This window comes from Gallinula chloropus, assembly GCF_964237585.1.
Source record: "Gallinula chloropus genome assembly, chromosome: 28".
NCBI classification, from domain to species: domain Eukaryota; kingdom Metazoa; phylum Chordata; class Aves; order Gruiformes; family Rallidae; genus Gallinula; species Gallinula chloropus.
The window spans coordinates 4,518,655-4,537,559 of NC_140113.1; the positions used below are offsets into that span (position 1 = coordinate 4,518,655).

The window sequence follows — 18,905 nt, forward strand, 5'->3', positions numbered from 1 at the left end:
TGTATTTTTTAAAAAGTGCAATTTATTAATAAACCTTTCTCTATGTTTTGGTCTCAGTTAAGGCTATTACAAAATTAACAGTTCTGTAAACCACACAGATGTCAAAAACATTAGAAAACAACTTAAGGCAACACACTGACTCAAACTCACCGTTGGTCCCATGACAACCACTGTAAGGCAAATGGAGAAGGCATGGCAGCAATATTGTGGGACAACATTTTTCCTGTACACTCAACACACGTGTTTTACTCAACTAAGTCTTACGTTCTACCTTCTGTGCAGAGTTTTAATTTCAAGTGATGAATATTAGTTATGAACAACCTTGCTTAACCCTTGCAGTACTGCAACGTTTCCAGGCTGCCTTCCCAGCAGCCTCTTAAGAGAACAAGTTCACAGCCTTCAAAGGGTTAAAGCTAACGCTGCAGTCAAGAGAGTCCAGACAGCTAGAGCATTTCACTTCTCTACACAGGAAACAGGAGAGTAAGGGTCTGAGAACCTCCGTGTTACTTTTGCTGTGGGTTTGTATTCATCCAAAAGTTCCTGAGCGTGGGCCAAAGACCCTTGTGCAATGTATATAGAGTGGATTTTATCAGTTCGCCTTGCTGGCTCCTCCCTTCGTCTCAGCATCATCTGAGGCTCCTCGTTAGTCAAAATCTGGCCCTGGGATTCCGTACGTTTGAAAATCCCATGAGGAAGCTTTATATTTGCTGTTGGCATCACTGGAGTTCGACGGGGCACTTTAATCTTGGGGAGTGTTAAAGACGATCTGTGTCGTGAAGGCAGGGATGCAGAGGAAGAATTTGAAGAGGCTTGCAAAAGAGAAGGCACTTTGCAAATGTCTTTGGCAGGCATACTGCAGCTCTGAGCACGGCAGTGTAATCCAATAATTGCTTTAAAGAAACAAGATACTTAGATACTGAAAGCACTGGTAAAAATGTAACTTGATACAAGCGACTGTGACCAGATAAGATCTGGTCACCTGGCTGTATGCAGTGAAAAGATGGAGAATAAAAAAAGCACACACTACCTTAATACTGACCTTCGGTATCCATCCGTCCAGTTCTATCTTCCAGCAGGCTCTCTGTGCTTGCTGAGGTTTCAGAGTCTACGTTTTCCTCATCAGAGCCTCGCTGATCAAGCTCAGGTAACCGGTAAGTTATATCTTCCCTGCACCAAAACAGAGGTTGTAGCACTCTAGGAAGACCACCTCTCTGATACAAGTATTTCAGAGGTAAACCTTCCTGCACACAGTAATTAAATATTAACTCTCAGCTAGTCCTTTGCATTTCCCTTCTCACTTCCAGGAAGGCTTAGAGAATATCAGCAGCTAGATAATTTAGAACAGAACTATACTGCGTTAGTATCTGTATTACCTCCCCATGCAAAGGGCCTGGCCTGCAGAGATAAAGGGGGACTTACTTCTCCTCTTTTATGGACTGTATGCGATCAATGAGAATCTCCTTCTCCCGGTTATCGGCTTCAGAAACGTCCTCCTCTTCATGCAGCGAGTCCAGTTCTGTGTTGCCACTGTCATTTCCTTTGACCTGTGAGCCTTTACTCTGCAAGACAGATTTGAGTGTAACTTCTCAGTCGTAAGAAGCTGTACGACTTTTGACTGCCTCCTAGTTGCAAGGTGGAAGACAAATGAGTAGGCCAAATGAAGGGCTGTTAGTTATCCATAGAACGCTCCAAAAGCAAGAGGAATTTTTCTATTCACTGGATTTCTGGGGCTTGGTCACTGTTTTTGAAACACAGTGCTTTGACTGGGCAGCCCCAGCTGAGTTTTAGTGGTCACTGATCAGTAATATTATTACATTCGATACAAGTTCCATTCAGAGTGTCTATAAAATACAGAGTTGGGACAGAACACCCGGCATGCAGTCTGGGGAGAAAGTTGCACCAACACATGCAGCCTTGATTGGTCAAAAGAATATTTAAAACCAAGTTATGTGGAGTGAGTATTTTAGTCATGCAGTAGTGCCATAAGGAAAAAAACATGCATTCTTAACACAGGCAGTGTACATACCAGCATCCCCTCGTAAGGGGAAGAAAACCCAAGCTTTACAGGCCAGAGCTAGAGAGAGACGAAGACCAAATTCACTATATGCAGCTTCTGATCAGACAAAGGTTTGTCTTTTTTTTTAAAATCAGTCCACAGAAACAAAAGTGTAATTTTCCCTAAAGGAAACCACCTTCACCCTGGAGTGAAGGAACCCCTCTACCATGTGAGAGACTCAGCAATCCTAGTTCTACTGACTGAATTGTATGGGAGTAGATTTAGACCACCAGAAGAGCAGACCCTACTCCTGCGCCCTTTGTTCAGCAGTCTCCAGTGCAGCTGTGTATTTAGCTCCCACCTACAGCTTTGTGCAAGTCCAAATCCCTTTTTCTCTTTATTTTGCATCTGGTCTTACTGAATGGGATGGACAAGATAAACAAGTAGCACATCCCTTTGCAAGAAGTTGATGGGATGCTTTCTGCTGGATGGGGAGTGGTTTATTTCAACACTTACCATATTCTGCCGAAGCAAGGAGAGTCGTCGGAAAGCGAGGCTCTCAGCTGCTTCCAGCTGATTTATTTCATCCATTTTTATCTTGTACTTCCTTATCTGTTCCTTTATGAGCATCTCTACACACCTGGACAAAAGGGCAAGAGTTTATTGAGCAACCTGCTATTATAAAAGCTCTGGGGACAACCATGGTGGGATGAAACACCTCTCCTGGCTGGGGAATGTGTGTCACACACACGTGGACGCATGCAACCAACGTGTCCTAACACATGCCTTACAAGGGGCAGCACTGCATGGTAACAGGGTGAAGAGTCCAACATGGCAAGCAAAACAGCACAGTGTTACAGGTAACATGTTCCTCCTGGAGTAACCAGAGCCCCTCACGCTGACTGTACACAACAATGGCAAGCAAACAGTCACTGCTAACTGCTTCTGCTGCTTCTACCTGTATTCCCTGTGCTGGCACAGGCTGGGAGATACAGAGTGAGCCTGCAACCACCGTAGTTATAAAAGGCTGTCATTTTTCAAACTCTGTTTTCACTGGAGGCAGACGCAAGGCCAGCCATGAAGTGAGGATGGTGAGGGATATTCAGAGGGCCAGAGTTGCTGAAGGGTGAGGAGAAAAGAGGATCAAGAACAGAACCTTCTTCAATTCATGGAACAACACAGAAGAAATAATCTGAGGTTTCAAAGTATGTGTGAGAGAATTTAATTCTATATCCTACTGTTTATCATGACTTGTATCTCAGCAAAATATATTTGATTAGTGAACAGATCCCCCCAAATATGATCTTGATGTAAAACACACACCTGATGTTTAAGATTTAAAAGTCATCCTACTTTGTAAACTTGAGATGTGGAATGAGTTAGAGAGAGGCCTATAAACTGGCAGAGCCAGAACTGAGCAACTCTTAACCCTCAGTTTCACAGCTGTGCACGAATAAGGCTGCAACAAATACAGGTAGTATCACTGCTCTTCCATCATACTTTAAACTACTCCTAAAACTTACATGGTTGTTTTTGACACATCCTTCATGCTGGTTAAAGGGTCAGAGGTGTCAGGACAACGCAAGAGGCACGGTGCAAAGACAATGGCCAAGGCGTTGGGTGACATACGGTTGACATCTTCTATCAAAGCCACTCTGGAAATTCAACATTCAGAAGAACAAAGATTTAAGAGAACCTTCCTAAAATACATGGCATCAGATCAAACTTTGCCAGAGTTGCCAAATAGCATGTAAGGAGGCCTCTAGGGTGCTGAGCATGCTCAAGGAATTATTTCTCACCCAGTAAATACAAAAAGCTTCACACATCAGAAAGAGGACCAGGAAGCGACCCAGGTTAAGCTAGTTTGGTAGCCTCTCAAAGCCTGTCTGGTGGCTCAGTGCCTCCTCTTTAAAAATTCCTTTTCCCCACCATCAGAGGGGCACCAGGAAAATTCTCAAGTCCCCTGGATGAGAGCAGCCCCTTTAGCAGCAACATTTATCCCTTCTCCAAAGACTAGTGTATGTGTTATTTATAATCCTCAGACAATCCCTAGCAAGTACGTTAACATCCTCAGTTCACTACATCCCCATCCATATAAATCCTGGTGTCCAGGCGACTCACCAAGTCTTCCACATCTACCTTGGCTTTAATGCTGGTTTTACCCAATTTGGTACTTCCATCACCTGCTATATCATTAGGCATGGGCCTGTTTTAAAGCACAACTACCCACTGATTCTTTCATTTCTAAACCAGCAGCACAATCCCTATGCTGACGCTCAAGGGGTTTCAGTTTTTAGAAAGCTTCCAAGGGGGACTCAAAGTCACATGAGGTTCCCCTCTAATTGAAGTAATAAATTCATTACTTGACCAGATGGAAGATGAGTCGCTCCAAGGTATTATGATTTGCTTGTGGAAGCTGTTCAAGGACACTGTAAATGGCACAGAGTTGCTCCTGTTTTTCTGGTAGTTCTGCAAAAGGGGAGAAAGCACAAGATCATCATCACTGAGCAACGCTAGTGGAAAGCCACTCTGCACTTACTGACATTGTCTCAAACTGCCTACAATGGGTAGAGATTACGTTCTTAGAAGTCACATTGTCATTTAATTTACTAACTGTCAGAAAATGTTTGCTTCAAGCATTTCCAAAACCTACCTACAGCTCGGAGGAAGTCATTGTACTGCGCGGATGTCATCAGTGGATCTGGCAGTTCCCGCAGCCATTGCTTGAGGATCCCAGTAATCGTGTGAATAGGGTAATTCTCCAGTTTCACTGAGTTTGGATCTGAAAAGAAATGTTTTATTTCAAGTAGTTCATTCCTTTGATGTGCACAATGGGATTAGAAACACTCAAATCTCCTGTTCCCAGGATCAACGTGGCAGAATCAGAAGGAAAAAAAAAACCCAGGAGAGAGTCTGCTGATAGTCACTTGTAGGTACTAAGCAGCTTTTTCCAGCCAGCAAAAATAACACAGACTGCACGGCTGTCAGAAAGCTGTTTCTAAACCACTTTCAGACAGAAGAGAACTGCAGGGAAAACCAGTATCACATGAGGAAGTCAAAAGGGTGGGCAACACGGCCTGACCTGCTTGCAGCAGCTGCTTCAGCTCCTTCATACGGTTTGCTGATCCTGATTTCCTGTAAATGCCTTCTGTGTAGAGCCCGTGCATCTCCACGTACTCCAGCAGCTTCTCCATGACAACAGGGACTGAGTTTTTCTCACTGGTTAGGGCGCTCACACACACTCCAAAGTGACGTGGTTCTGCATCCTGTTCGTTCTGGAATTGGTACAGGTCAAGCACTGTGAATACCTGTTCCCAAGCTACAAAAGCCCACGGTTTCAGGCTACAATTAGCTTATGCTTCCAGAAACAAGAGCTGTGTTTTATTCTAGCTTGTTACAAGCCTTTGAGTTCCTGAGCTGCAGCGGTAGAGCAGCTTTATGGTACACATCGAAGGATTTCTTTGACAGCACACATTCTGAAGGAAGAGTTCCCAAATTATCTGCAGTACCAGCTTTTAGAAGAATGTTGTTTCTGCAACTGCAGGGCCTGACTCTGACTATAAGCAGGCAGAGAAGCACACTTAAATGTTTAAGCAATTTTTATTCAGTCCATTGTTTGTTTTCTAAGGAAAAGCAGCAGCGTTTTGCATGTGTGACTCCCAGTATCACAGGACCACATCCCAGATTCCCAGTGTTTACCTTTTTTCCACAGGATGTACAGTTGCTTTGGATTTTGGACATGCATTTCTTGTGACAAGTCAGCTTGCAAACTAGAGAGAGAAACGATTGTTACAAACATTCCAGACCAGGTGGAAGTGTTCAGTGTCTGGTCTTATTCACTCACTACATCACCTGCATGTCCTGTTCACTAAGCCCCACCTGTATGGGCCAAAGTCACAAGCGACCTGCACATACTGTAAACTAAGTGGAAAGAACAAGGTGCTTCCACTTACCACTGCAGAGACAGGCTTTTTCCATGGGCCAGATGTAGGATAAGCAATGCTCACATGACTGCCGTATGTTCACTTGGTAGTTTGTGAATACATGGCCATTGTGCTCCTCAATCTGGTGGGAGACAGGAAGAAAATACCAGAGGTTTTTTTTTGCCTTATTATTCTAATTTTTAATAAAACTCTGCTTATCTTAGATTTTCCACTTTTATAATTACAGCTGATGGCTTTGACCTCAAAACCGCATTTCACCCTGTCTTAAGGCAGATGGATTTGCTGGATCACTTCATAATTGACTTGCCACCTTGGTTAAAGGTCACTGATGCAAAACATTAGCTATAGTTTGTTATTAGTATTTAGTAGTTTGTTTTTCAGTCCTATGGTTGAGAAAGCCATTAGGTTCTAAAAGATGCTATGGACAAGCAAGAAAATGCTTGAGCACCACTGTCGCTGCATAAGCAAGATCTTTGATTTATAGGAAACAGCTTTGTGTGTCATATCTTTACAGCAAAAGTGACTTTTGCAAGCAAAATAAAACAGAACTTTAGTACAAAATCAAGAATGTTTTTCCTCTGTGTTCTGTGGGTGCAGCTGAGGACTCAGATTATTGCAGAGAGAAAGTACTTACTGCACGGTCTTGTTTTCGTTTCTTCTTCTGGGCTTTGGTGTGCTGCAGTGGAGTACAGAACTGGTATCAGTCTTTGAAATTCAGACATTCCACTCCTTTTCCCCTTCCCTATTCAGTTTCCCAGACTCTGCTTCACCTCCAGACATCTGAGACGCTACACTGCAACTTGGTATGAGGGCTGTGTGAGCTCCCACTGTCAGTCTCCTAAAAACCAGCTGAGCTCACTGCTTGATGACAAAGCGATTCCAACTCCAAAACCCTCAGAGAACTCTTAAGTTCTCACCAAAGAACACGTGCAAACACTTTAGGAGTCTGAAAAGATTAAGGATAAGTCAAATAATGAAAGACTCCAAAAAGGTATTCAGGATATGTTACATGCACAATTCACATACAGGAAGCGTTTCCAAAACAATGGGAGGATGCTATGGATAAGGTTTCTGAGGTAATACATGTTCCTTGTCCTAGGAGAGTAACATTGTTTAATCACCCCATAAAACAGTAAAAGAGTAAGGTTTATACCTTGGGCTGCTCAGACTCTTCTTTTTTCGCATATCCTCTGATGAATTCATCCAGAAGGGATTGGAATAGATTCAAAACCAGATTCACTTCTTTCTCTTCCCTCTGTTTGACCAGATTCGTAACTAGAAGCTGGTAATTTTCCACCAGATCTTTGTAGCCAACATGGATTTGCCCATTCTAGAGAAGGAACAAAAACTGTTTAGAAGACAGTCTTCTTGGATAGAGTTGAGATGGCTTTGTATTTTTATGTGTTTAAGTTGAGAGGTGAGAGAGCACACTCATTATTAAAGCCTAAGATAATGGCCCAGGACAGAAAGAAGTCAGCACAATTTCCTACTACGCTGTGGAAGGGCACTTGGCTGAGACAAGGCAGTGTCAGAAGAACACTAGAAAAGCTGTTGGCACTTCTCTCTGGTATTTAAACAGCAACACGTAGAGGCTGAAGAAGGCAAAATCCATCCATTTCTAAAAATAATTTACAGCTGAGTGGATGAGAACAGGGAAACAAAACAGTCTGCTTAAGATTACAGCAAAACTGTAAAATGTTCACACTCAAGTCTAACATTTGGCTTTGAATTCTATGCTAAGAATTGCTCTGCTAAAGAGGTCAAACATTTAAACTTCACACAATTCATTTATCACCTACCAACTTTTCAGTTTATTGAGACTTACTACTTACAGGAGCAGAGTACATGGTCTTGATGTTTCCTCTAAACTTCTCTGTGGCTTCAAAAAACAAACATTCAACTCCAGACTTCTGGGAGCGTAAATCATTGATCTAGAAGGCAAATACATCTGCATCAAATTTCATCAAAACAAGAACAACCAACTGGTGTTAAGTTTCAGTCACTGGGCTTAGTCATCTATGACCATTCCAGCCATTTCAAACAAGGTTTCTTAGTGCCCTGTGACGATACAGAAATAGGAGGGAGGCTCTCAAGAGCTCCATTTCCTCACAACTCATGATTTTAGTTCTTTTTTTTAAATATAACTTTCACCACTCGCTTGTAAAGCAAAGAACTAGCATGAATGCAACCAGGGTTTAATGTAATGCAATTCACTGAGAGACTTCAATAGGAAGGGCCTTAATACAGACATAATTCTTCAAGCTATCAAACCAATTCTCCTTTGCTCTAAAGCACAATATAAACTTGCACCTAGAAACACAGCCTTCAAAACTCCACACAAACCATAGACCAGAGTTTTCTCATAGTGGATAAAGTTGATGTATCAAATTAATAAAAGCCTTTTACCTTGTTTAGGAGAAACTCATCAAGATGCTTCAGCTCATTGGCATTTGCAATCTCACGCACGATGGAAGCGCCCCAGTTCTGAGACACGCTGGAGATCTTGCTGATCTTTATAGTCCTGTTCTTCTTTGCTTTGCTGCTCTCCTTCACGTGCCGCTCCCCTGCCTGGAGGCGACTTGGCTGCCCAGAAGAAGCTGGGAAAGACAGACATTTCTAGACTAAAGCAGGATGACAGAATTCTGCAGGGTTTGTTTCCATGCAAAGCATTACAGAAGAGATGGGTATTAGCCAGCTGGGGAGTAAGTCACAGAAACTCACCTTCTGAAATCCTCAGGGTTCCTCCTGTTTCTTGAAAGAGGACACACGATACAAGGGAGAGGCCTTCTTCCTCAGTCACATCAGGACTCTCCTTTGGAATTTTCTTGTCTGGCTTTTTCCCCAAAAGTCTACGCAAAGGGCTTTTAAAAGCAGACCTGAACATGAAAGCAGACACAGGTTTGTCACATTAATGATGGAAGCTGGTTCTACTACAGGGAAAAGCTCTTTTAACAGGACAGCTAACACCCACAACAGGATTAACCTCTCCTGTGAGCAGTTCCTCTAAGGTCCAACCTGCAGGAAAACTGAGCAGCAGAGAACAGGGAGGGCAGGGTGAAAGCACACCTAGACCTTCTGATGTTTACTGGGTGAGAGCACTACCTTCAGCACACACACAGACAACACATCACATATCCAAGATGGCATCTCTGGCTCAGGAAGTCCCCAAGCTGCAGCATGCCAGAAGCTGGAGGGGCAGACCAGGGAACAAGCATGCCGTGCTTGCTGGGCCCTTCATCTTTTCTCCTGCTGCCTGGCTTCACAGCCTGAGTGACAGCACGCTGCACGGACCTTTGATCTGAGCCCACACGGTGGTTCTTAAGTTAAACCAGTTCAAGGAGAGTTATGCAAGAAGCAGAGATCTGTTCCTCAACGGGGTCAGGTATCATGCTTACATCAACATGAAGATCAATCCAACAAGCAACACAGCCCCTTGTGCAGCTGACGCCAATGTGTGTGTGCCTCCACAATCACAGTCTCAAGATGCCCAATTTGAGTACCAGTGGAAAAAGCCCCCTTTTTTTTTTTCCCTTTCCCCATTTTCTGAAGGGCAGGCCAGTCACACAGAATACATACTTGGCATCTATTTGCTGGCTTGGTGACTGCATGGGAACAACTGCATCCGAGGTAGGTAAGAGGTCACTGGGCTTCTTTTGCACTGGATATTTCTTGTTGCCTTTTTCTTCTTCTATTGTATCTGGTGATTGCTACAGTGGAGAGAATGAGGAGTCAGAAGTTATATATAGAGTGAAATAGGTGCTTTAAATAGTTTTCAACACTGAAATGGTGAAAAAAAAAGTTTACTTCATCATGATAAGACATTTTACCTAACAGCTTACTAATATAAGAGTCAAGTATATTTGATGCTTTGATTAAAAGTCTATTTATTAAAAATTAAGCTTTCAAATTGTTGCATCATTTTGGCTAATGAGGGGTTTTTTTTTTATATGGATATAGAGCCAAAAAATCCCAGCCTGACAGGAACACAGGCATACAGAATATGTTATAGCAAATTATTCACATATCTTGAATATTTACAGATGAGAATAATTAAAGTATGAATATGCAGAATAGTGTCAGTACCTGATTCGTGGCAACAGACTGAATGAGTGTTGAGAGATCACTTAATGAAGATGAATTCCCCTTCTTTCTGCAATGTTACAAGATGAGTTTCAGAATACATATTTTTATAGCAGTCTGTAGCCTCTTAATATTTATCAGCTATTCCACAACCCACATATAAGTGTTATATCTGAGTGAGAATATTGATCAACTCCTGCAGCTCACTTGTAAAAGGAAAAGGTACTGGAGAAGTGAAAAAAAGTGTAAAACAGATTTCCTGCCTTGGGTATGGTGCTTGCAAACTCAAGTCACTAAAACCTGCTTTGGAATGGGCAAAAGACATTAAAATAAATTCTAAACATTAACTGAAGCCCTGACTCTCCATTTTAATTCAGCAAGGCAGACTTCTATCTTCTGCTGGCTCCTGAAGACATTCTACCCACAGAGATTCAACCACAGGCCTGGGGACCAACAGCCAAGAAAAAGCATATGTTTGAGCTCTTTTTTCTCCCATAACATGGCCAGATGTACAAGCGCTCAGGAGTTCCCCATTCTGAAATACTACAGATACTGTTTAATGGAAAACGTCAAAGTAATTAGGAATCTGCCCTTACTCTAGCTGATCCTGAGGAGACTTATCTGCACGTCTTCTTTCATCCAGAGACTGACTCAGCATATCACTCTGATTGGCATCAGACTGTCTCTTTCCTTTCCACTTCTCTTTCTTGTACTTTAGTTTCTCTGGGTCATCCACGTATCTCTGGATTGGGGAAGAAGTGGGACTGTCCAGATCTTTGGCTCCCTTCTGACCAAAACGCTTGTTTTTATCTGCCCAGCACTCAGCTGGAGTTCGAAAACTCCCAGTAGCAGAAAGTGTATTATGAAGATTCAGTGCAAGATTCCTTGGCCTTTCAGGGCAGTTGAAGCTTTGGCTGCCTTTTATCTCGATATTTTGATTCCCTTGTGCTTCTGTTTTATCAACTATTTTATCATCTCCTTCTGATACAGGTGGTTGCTCAGGAATAGAAGTACTTTCTTTTATCTCAGGAACGCCTGAAAGAGCTTTTTCTTTACTTGGACTTTTCTCTCCCTCGTCGCTTCCTTGAAGAACAATATCTTGTGCTGTGGGTTTCTCTGGCACCGGCACGGTTTCCAGGGCCTCTTCAGAAGAGGTTTGTTCCTCCTGGGGCAGTGAAGCCGGCCCCTCGAAGGCGATGAGGACGTGCTTGTTCTGTAACTCGTTGTGTTCCAGCCCCCTCTGCCGGCGAGACTCGCGTTTCTCCCGGCTGGTGGTTCCTCTCTCGGAGGCCTCTGTCACGCTCTTTTGGGGTGACGTGGCTCTCTCAGGTGCGCTCTGGTTTTCAGCTTGCTCATCCGGAGTTTGATCTCTGTCCCCAACAGCTCGATCCAGCTCTGACTCCTGTTTCACAGGCAGCAGATCTGTTGCTGGTTCACCGTGCTCGTCCTTACTCATCTGATTCTCTGTGTCTTGATCTTCCTCCATTTCTCTCTGCTTTTCATCAGCTTTCTGCTTTTCTACAGCCATCTCCTGAAATCTGTTAAGAATTTGAATTGAACACACAAATATTTAACACCCAGCGGTTAAGAAAAGGACCCCAACACCTTAAACAGCTCAACAGCAATACAAACACAGGGTACAAGGCCACTTACAGTCCCAGTATGACTGCATGGAGAGCTGTTTACTGGGACTGGTGTGCATCAGAGCAGCTCAGCTGAGTTATGCTCAAGTCCCAAGCGCTTAACCCGTTTCCACACACCACCAGCCCTTTGATACTGACTGCAGTACCACAGTAACTATCGTAAAGATGTTTGCTACATCAACACACCACAAACTGAGCTTGGCAGGTGAAGCCAAGTAGTTAAAAGGCACATTTTCATATCATAATGTTCCTCTTCCTTTACCTCTTGCGCTGCAGATGGCCTCTGACCACAGCTTGTACGAGACAGATTCTCCTCTTCTGCTGGAGGTAGCGTTTTCGCTCCCTGTATCTTCTCCATACTGACTGAATATAAACAGCAGCGTTATTCCTCTGCAGCGCCATCCGAACACAACGGGAACGCCAGCAAGCCTGAGGAGGGAGATTTCTCAAGTCAGGGAGGGGTACTTGAAGGTAGTGGGCATTATTTGAGGGGCTCTGTTAGGAAAAGAAGAAGGATTGGCAGGTCTCAGAGATACCTGTAAAACAATGGCTGCCTGCCGTGTCCTGAGGAAGCGTCTCCTTTCTAAAATCATCCTGAGCCAGCTCTGAAGGAGAATGATTTTCCTGATCACTTCTTTGTGTAGTGTATCCTGTAGGATCTGCCGTTCAGCCTCTTTCATGAAAACCTGGTTGGTTAAAGAAGTTCAATCGACAGACAGTTAACAGGAACCTTTCGGTCCCCATGAGGCATCCCCATGAGCTGAAAATGAGACCAGAAATGCTTACTGCTGAACCAAACCTTATCAGCTGGCAGCAAATCAGCACCCCCAAAAAGTGAAAGAGATTTGTTTCACCAAATCTCAGTGTTTGGATTCTAAAGCATACACCTGCACTTACAACCTTCAAATCATAGAACCCTTCTAAAAATGAAACCATTGACCCATCTGACAACTGCTAAAGGCAGGGGGTTCCCAAAAGAAAGATCTCTAGACTGTAGAATTGTCCTGTATTGCAAGATGACAGGTTGGCATCAAAACCAGAGGCAACTACTCAGGTCTGTATCAACATTTACAAGAGTTAAATTAGCTGATTTAAATACAAAATACAGAAGACAGCAACTCCTGTAAGTGAACTGCACTAAGTTCTGCTGCATACCAGTATTTCTTATTCGGTTATTGAATGTTTAACAGACCTTGGTCATCCCTATTTGATAGTAGTTTTCATTCAGCTTCAGTTTATTCAAATAAACACAGATGTCTTCCTTCGAAGCTTTGGCATTTTTGGGCAGTAACACCTGAAACTGGTCTATGAATTCCTGTGAAAAGCAAGAGAACAAAGTTAGAAGGTAATTCACAGGTTTAGAGTTTTAACTAGATACCTAAGTTGAGCCAAGGGTTTGGCTTAATATCTCACCTATATGTGATCTATAAAGCTACACACACAGAGTATTTTATAGAAAACTAATTTACACAGGAGCCAGTAGTGTGCAGCACCGATTGCTTACACAGCATGCAGAATGCTTTCCCTTCATGCAACAAGCTGAAAGCTGACTGGCAGATGACTCACACAATAGTTTAGCCTACGACTTGTCACCATGCAGGTTCTGTCAAAACTGCAATGAATTTCTGCAGTTCATCCCAAGCAGTCACAAGCTTTGTATGAAGAGACACAAAAGACTGAAGCAATGCCTGTTTTTCCAAAGAAAGCAGTATTTCTGGAAGCATCATCCACTTCCACCTACCTGGAATGTATATTTGGCACTGTAGCCAGATCTTCTGATTCGCACAGTTTCCAGCATGCCAGTGTATCTTAACTGTTGAAGCACCAAGCTTTCATCAAAAAGCATCTCTTTCTGAAAAAGATCAGCAGGCACAGCTAGTCAACACCTGAAGTTACCTTTCACACCCTAGTTACCTTTCACCTTCATAGAGAACAACAGGGAACAAGTCAGAAGAGATACAGTACAGGGCTAGAAGACTCAGATCCTCAGCAGTCGGAGCAGTTCAGTTCTTAAGGCAATCTTACCTTCTCAGCATTGGAGCGGATGCAACGGATGAAGAACGGCTCAGCTTTACCCAGTGTCTCCAGTAACTTATTAAGTGAAGTCTGAAATGAAAGAGTCAAAAATGTTTGGGTTTTTTCCTTCAGGTATCAGCATTTTAAGTTGTACTTGACAGGAGTGCAGCTTCTTCCTCAGAAACAGGGTTCTTTGGGGGCTGATGGCTATACAAACCCTGTTTCATCCAATACAGAGGTTCTCTGGTACTGCACAGCAGACCCCTGCCTCTGCTTTTACATTTCTTAAAGGGAATGCAAACTGGGCTCTGCATGCACTCCTAACAGGGTGAGGCTGCCTGTATGGAGAATTAACAGACTTCACAGGATATGGGTAGCCTCTAAACATGGTCCAGCTTTAATCAAACAATAAGCCCTGCTGCAAACCAATTCCAAAAATAAAAACCATTCTGGTTTTCAAGCAGGATCTGCCTAGATCAGACCAGAAGGTTGGTTGCCATGAGGTGAGGGTGCACCCAGAGCTGTGCCTTACCCTGTCAGCCACCTACCTGGAACTGTGCACTAATGCTAGGGGGTTTCTTCTTCTTGTGTAAGTGCAAGAGGGATTTGGTCGTTCGGTCGTGCAGAGTCATGCTTACTATAAGCTTCAGAGATTTGGAATCCAGCAAGTTCTAGAAGAAGAAAGTTTTCATAATTAACAAAGTACAAGTCTCTTAACTGAAGGGAAAGCACTTCTGTCTGCATCAAAATAAGAAACTAACTACCCAGAGCTCTGCATTCAGTGACATGCTACATCTCATGACTGTATTTTGGACCAAAGCATCTTCTGAAAAGCAAAAGTCTTCCATTGCCCCATCCCACAAGTATAAGGTGAACAAGGTGAATTACACAGTCACTGTGTTTGCCTTCAGTGACTTGATTAGAAACAGCTTTATGGCACCTCTAGTCTAATTAAACAGATGCCAATTCACAATTTTCTCCTGCTCAGCAGTTCTTACCCTCTGGATTGTGGAAAAGGAGGTTTTGGATGATACAGCTTCCCTACACTGTGAAACAGTATTTTCTGAAGTGAGTCCTGTCAATCAAAGTGAATGTTCACAGTGCAAACCAAACAAAACAAAAACCCCAACCAAAAAAATAAAACCCACCAAGAGAACTGTAAATTCAGTGAGTAACTTTACCTTAGGAATGATCTGCTTTTGTTTCATACCTCTACTTTTCCTGTTAAAATATTAAAGATCATTTAAGGAAAAACACGTGATTTTTGGTTACTTCAGCAAGCCAGGAGCTGGTAAAATTTGTGAAGCAAGACGAAGGATAGAAGAAAATCAGCACAGCAGCACGAGGGTGTGTTCATGCATGTCTCAAGTGATCAATGCAAGCGATGCAACCTGCTTCGCAACGTTCATTCTAGTTTATAAAACCTCTGTAGGTACTGGGAAGATTTCAGAAGTGAAACTTTTCCTCTAGCCAACTGCACTGCTGCACAGACTATTTCTATGCAAGTTATTCTAGTTAGCCAGCTGCACTGTCATTGAGCTCTCAATACTAAGGGACTATTGAACAAAAATATTTGAGTCACAAGCTGCTGCTACTTGCACCAGAACCCCTGTGAAAGCATTTAACTGCTCACAGAAGAACACCACAGACCTTAGCACTTCACCTAGGAACTCTGATATGTCTGAGAGCATCTGCAGACCCTCCTGGGGCACTGCACAAACCTCTGGCATAGCTCTCATTGGCACACAGTGAACTGAAGTAGCAGCTCTCCGAAACAAGCTGTAGTTAATGTTCTCCTAATTCTAATCCCATTAGCTCTGTGATGTAAGGCACGTTCTGACTCCATGCCACCCAGTTTACATTTCTTTATTACACAACAGATCTCAGGTGGCTCTTAAGGTGAGCATATGTAAAGAGTTTAAACCCTTATCCTGGAGTCCTGAAGTCAGGAAACCATTGGTTGTAACTTGTGAGAAGTGTTGCTGTTGAACGTTTTCCTACAATAACCTAGTACTGCATACTGGATTTTAGAGCAAGTTTACATGAAAAGGAGGTTTAACTTTCAGCTAATGCAATGAAGCAACAGAAGATTCTCTGCAGGCTTTAGAATTTTTAGGAGGATTAATTTTATTATTGTCTTGATTAGGTTTTTGCACTAGATTTTTGCAGAAGGCAAACTTGGGACAAGTATATTTTTTTTTAATGGACTAGAAGAACTGCTTGGTTATTGTTGCACTTTCAAAACAATACCTAGAGCTCCAGAACTCACATGAAGTGGGAGCGGTGTTGAAGCCGACTGAGTGACCGAAGCAGCTTACAGGGATCATCGCCCTGCCATGGGAGTCCTTTTATACTTGCGATGATTTGGTCATGCATGTCTCTAAAATGATTCACAGCAAAACAAAGGTGGCAAACAGAGATACACAGCCATGACAGAGGAGGGGGGGGGAAAAAAGGAGTTAAAAACCCAAGAGATCCCATCACCAAGTGTGCTCCAAACAGCAGCAGGTCAATCCCAGACTACTTTTTCCTAAGCGTGAATGATCCTGATGTGAGGTCAACACTGTTCCGTCAGTGCTCCAGAATTTATTTAGCAGGGTCTCCTAAACTTGCTCTCTAATCCTACCTTCTCATATAGATTCTTCAGCCATCAATTCAGAAAACAGAGGGGAATTTGGCAAAACATACTTAATGTGCAAGGAACATTTTTGTTAAGCTAAGTAGCCTTTTCAGACAGATATGAGCTTCTTTGTAATCAAGCTGTAAATTGATTTTATATACTAATTTGACTACTAAAATGATGCTGCTTAAGCAGACTTACACCAGACACATTAAAAGCTAGCTAATACAGGAATACTTGATGAAATGTTGTATTTCATCTCCATTTCAAATATTATTCTCACGTTCAGCTCTTCAAAGTAAGCCTGGGATGGTCCCTAATTCGTGGCAGATTCCATTACTTTAAGCATGCACCGTGCTAGTGAAGTGTTGTGTCTTGGCACAGAACTTACCTTCTTTACTCTCCAGAGAGGCACAAACCAAAAATAACAGAAGCGTAAGAGTCACTTCTGACTGTTAGATGCTATCACCATTCTGAGCTGCTCACCAAGGCAGCAACATAGCCACAGCCAGCCACTGGCTTCCCTTGGTACCTCTGAACATTTTTGAGTATCGAGATGATGGTTTAAGATATCACAAGGAAACAGATATATTTGGCTACGACCAATCCTTTCACTCAAATCGTATCTTTAGTTGCATTTTTAGATGCCACAAGGGACAGAGACTGTCCAGGGTGACATTGTTATGAAGCAGCATGAAGTCAGTACGTCACGCACGCTTCGTAGCTTCGCTGATGCTCAGTGCACGCTCAGAAGGTCAGTCTGCCCAGGAATGTGCCTCCCTGGCCTTTCAGTGCCAGCCTATTTCTACTTACTTCTTGTTTTCATAAAAAGTAATGATGTCTTCAAAAGCATTTATATCGAAATCCTCAGAACAATCAAATGAGAAATCAAGCATTGAGCAGCTGCAAAAGGAACATGTATAACACCTCAATACTCCGTAGAAGGGCAAACAGCCTATGCAGAGCACCGTGTGGAGGCAGCTCTGCAGGGCTTGTCCAGCCTCCTAATCATGGTGTACGGCTGCCAAAAATGCCAGTGCTCCTATGAATCCTTCAGTGACACAGACTGGCTGCAGAGGAACACACCACAATGCTAAAAGCAACACATCAAAGCACAGAGACCTCAAAAGCTCAGTGGTGAATGGAACCCAGGCTGCGCCATCGACATTTGGTAGTACTGGGTCTTACATAAAATAAGCCAGAGTATTGTTTTGATAGCATTAAAAAGGCCAAACAAAACAAGACAGAAGAAACAAAACTCGCTGCCCTTGTGGAAAGATCTAGCTGATAGGTGACGGATGAAAATGCGACTCAGCAATTCAGGGCTGTTCCCTGATAGGGGTTAAGGATGTGTTTCTCACCGGTAAGATTTTTCTGCTGATATATTTGATCTCTGGAGTTCTCCAAGGGGAACTCTGGGTCCTTGACGTACCACTCCTGTTATGAAATAATCAATAGGTTGAACTTTGACAGAGGCATGAACATAATGGACAAAACCCCCCCAAAACCCACTGATTACACCAAGCAAAGTTTCTCTCCCAGGGCCTGGAGGTTTTGCTTAGTACTTTAGCTATCAAGCTAGGCTGTTTTGTTTCTCAAATTTCCTACTAATAGAAAGCAAATTGCAGCTACTCAGAAGAGGTTATCAAAATTAGCATTTAATCCTGAATACTCATTTGAAACTTTGGGGAGGTCTAGAGAAGATCAAAGTCAATGATAAGACCAGCACGCATACTAGGACTAGCAATACCTTCCCCAACTCGTAGGAACAGGACTTCAACTTTGGCCCAGCCTGCCAGAGATGGGTGCACTTGCTGAAGGAAATCTGATAAATCAGATAAAACAGGGACCACCTCTTTGGTGTGGGAACATTTAGCCATTTTCACAAGTCAATTTTGTCCTTAGTACCAAACCAAGATCATGACTGGTTCTGTCAAGTGAAAACCAATTCTACCACATTAGAAAGTGTTTCTGTTCTTTCCTACCATACCTGCAGTCTTCTGAGCTCTCTGGCGCCCAGCTTCAGCAAAGACAGCCATTGCTCGAATGGCTGCCCGCAGAACCGCCCAGCGGAACACCGCCACAGGGTCCATTCCTATCAGCTCCCGCACGTACGCGCTGTCACTGCTTCGCAGCAGAGCAACGATATCTGGCCTCATGTAATCCATGTTCTTCTCTCTGAAATCCTGCAGGAGAGTAACACAACCACAAGCTCTCAGAAAACCTGGGTTTTGACTCAGAGTATTCGTCATTATTCAGAATAATTCAGTATTGAACACCACAAACGAAAGTCTAAAGTACCTCTGAGGACACATCTGATCCAGCACACACTCAACACATTTTCTACACCCAGGCAAAAAGCTATGAGAAAGTTAAGGAATTAACTGTCACCTACTTTTATGTGGTATTTAACTTTGCCAGCAAAGTGTCGAATGATAAAAGCAGGCTCCATCACTGGGGTTCCAACAAAAAACTTGTTCTCCTCATGCTGCTGTTTGAATTTTGCAAGTAGAGTTTGGTTGGTGGCATGTGGGAAACTAGGAATACAAAACAAGAGAGGTCAGTTCTTTCTCAAATACAGGTATGTTTATTGAGGTGAAAGGTGA

At 43.0% G+C, this 18,905-nt stretch overlaps 1 protein-coding gene across 1 annotated transcript in view; it reads right to left on the reverse strand.

The window, feature by feature from the left end:
• The window catches only part of MYO9B (myosin IXB), a gene marked incomplete at its 5' end in the record, with an annotated part of 34,091 nt that continues 15,186 nt past the window's right edge, over nucleotides 1-18,905 (reverse strand). Inside the window, 29 exons of the mRNA XM_084276349.1 lie at nucleotides 1-892; nucleotides 1,036-1,167; nucleotides 1,420-1,559; nucleotides 2,513-2,636; nucleotides 3,520-3,651; nucleotides 4,360-4,465; nucleotides 4,650-4,778; nucleotides 5,079-5,271; nucleotides 5,696-5,766; nucleotides 5,950-6,061; nucleotides 6,575-6,616; nucleotides 7,094-7,270; nucleotides 7,773-7,871; nucleotides 8,347-8,537; nucleotides 8,662-8,816; nucleotides 9,517-9,647; nucleotides 10,024-10,090; nucleotides 10,617-11,558; nucleotides 11,926-12,092; nucleotides 12,200-12,349; nucleotides 12,856-12,978; nucleotides 13,405-13,515; nucleotides 13,689-13,769; nucleotides 14,228-14,350; nucleotides 14,861-14,900; nucleotides 15,949-16,059; nucleotides 17,661-17,736; nucleotides 18,290-18,485; nucleotides 18,695-18,836. Of these exons, the coding sequence (XP_084132475.1) occupies nucleotides 454-892; nucleotides 1,036-1,167; nucleotides 1,420-1,559; nucleotides 2,513-2,636; nucleotides 3,520-3,651; nucleotides 4,360-4,465; nucleotides 4,650-4,778; nucleotides 5,079-5,271; nucleotides 5,696-5,766; nucleotides 5,950-6,061; nucleotides 6,575-6,616; nucleotides 7,094-7,270; nucleotides 7,773-7,871; nucleotides 8,347-8,537; nucleotides 8,662-8,816; nucleotides 9,517-9,647; nucleotides 10,024-10,090; nucleotides 10,617-11,558; nucleotides 11,926-12,092; nucleotides 12,200-12,349; nucleotides 12,856-12,978; nucleotides 13,405-13,515; nucleotides 13,689-13,769; nucleotides 14,228-14,350; nucleotides 14,861-14,900; nucleotides 15,949-16,059; nucleotides 17,661-17,736; nucleotides 18,290-18,485; nucleotides 18,695-18,836 (4,702 nt within the window). The 3' untranslated portion in view covers nucleotides 1-453. The remainder of the gene's footprint in view (nucleotides 893-1,035; nucleotides 1,168-1,419; nucleotides 1,560-2,512; nucleotides 2,637-3,519; nucleotides 3,652-4,359; nucleotides 4,466-4,649; nucleotides 4,779-5,078; nucleotides 5,272-5,695; nucleotides 5,767-5,949; nucleotides 6,062-6,574; nucleotides 6,617-7,093; nucleotides 7,271-7,772; nucleotides 7,872-8,346; nucleotides 8,538-8,661; nucleotides 8,817-9,516; nucleotides 9,648-10,023; nucleotides 10,091-10,616; nucleotides 11,559-11,925; nucleotides 12,093-12,199; nucleotides 12,350-12,855; nucleotides 12,979-13,404; nucleotides 13,516-13,688; nucleotides 13,770-14,227; nucleotides 14,351-14,860; nucleotides 14,901-15,948; nucleotides 16,060-17,660; nucleotides 17,737-18,289; nucleotides 18,486-18,694; nucleotides 18,837-18,905) is intronic.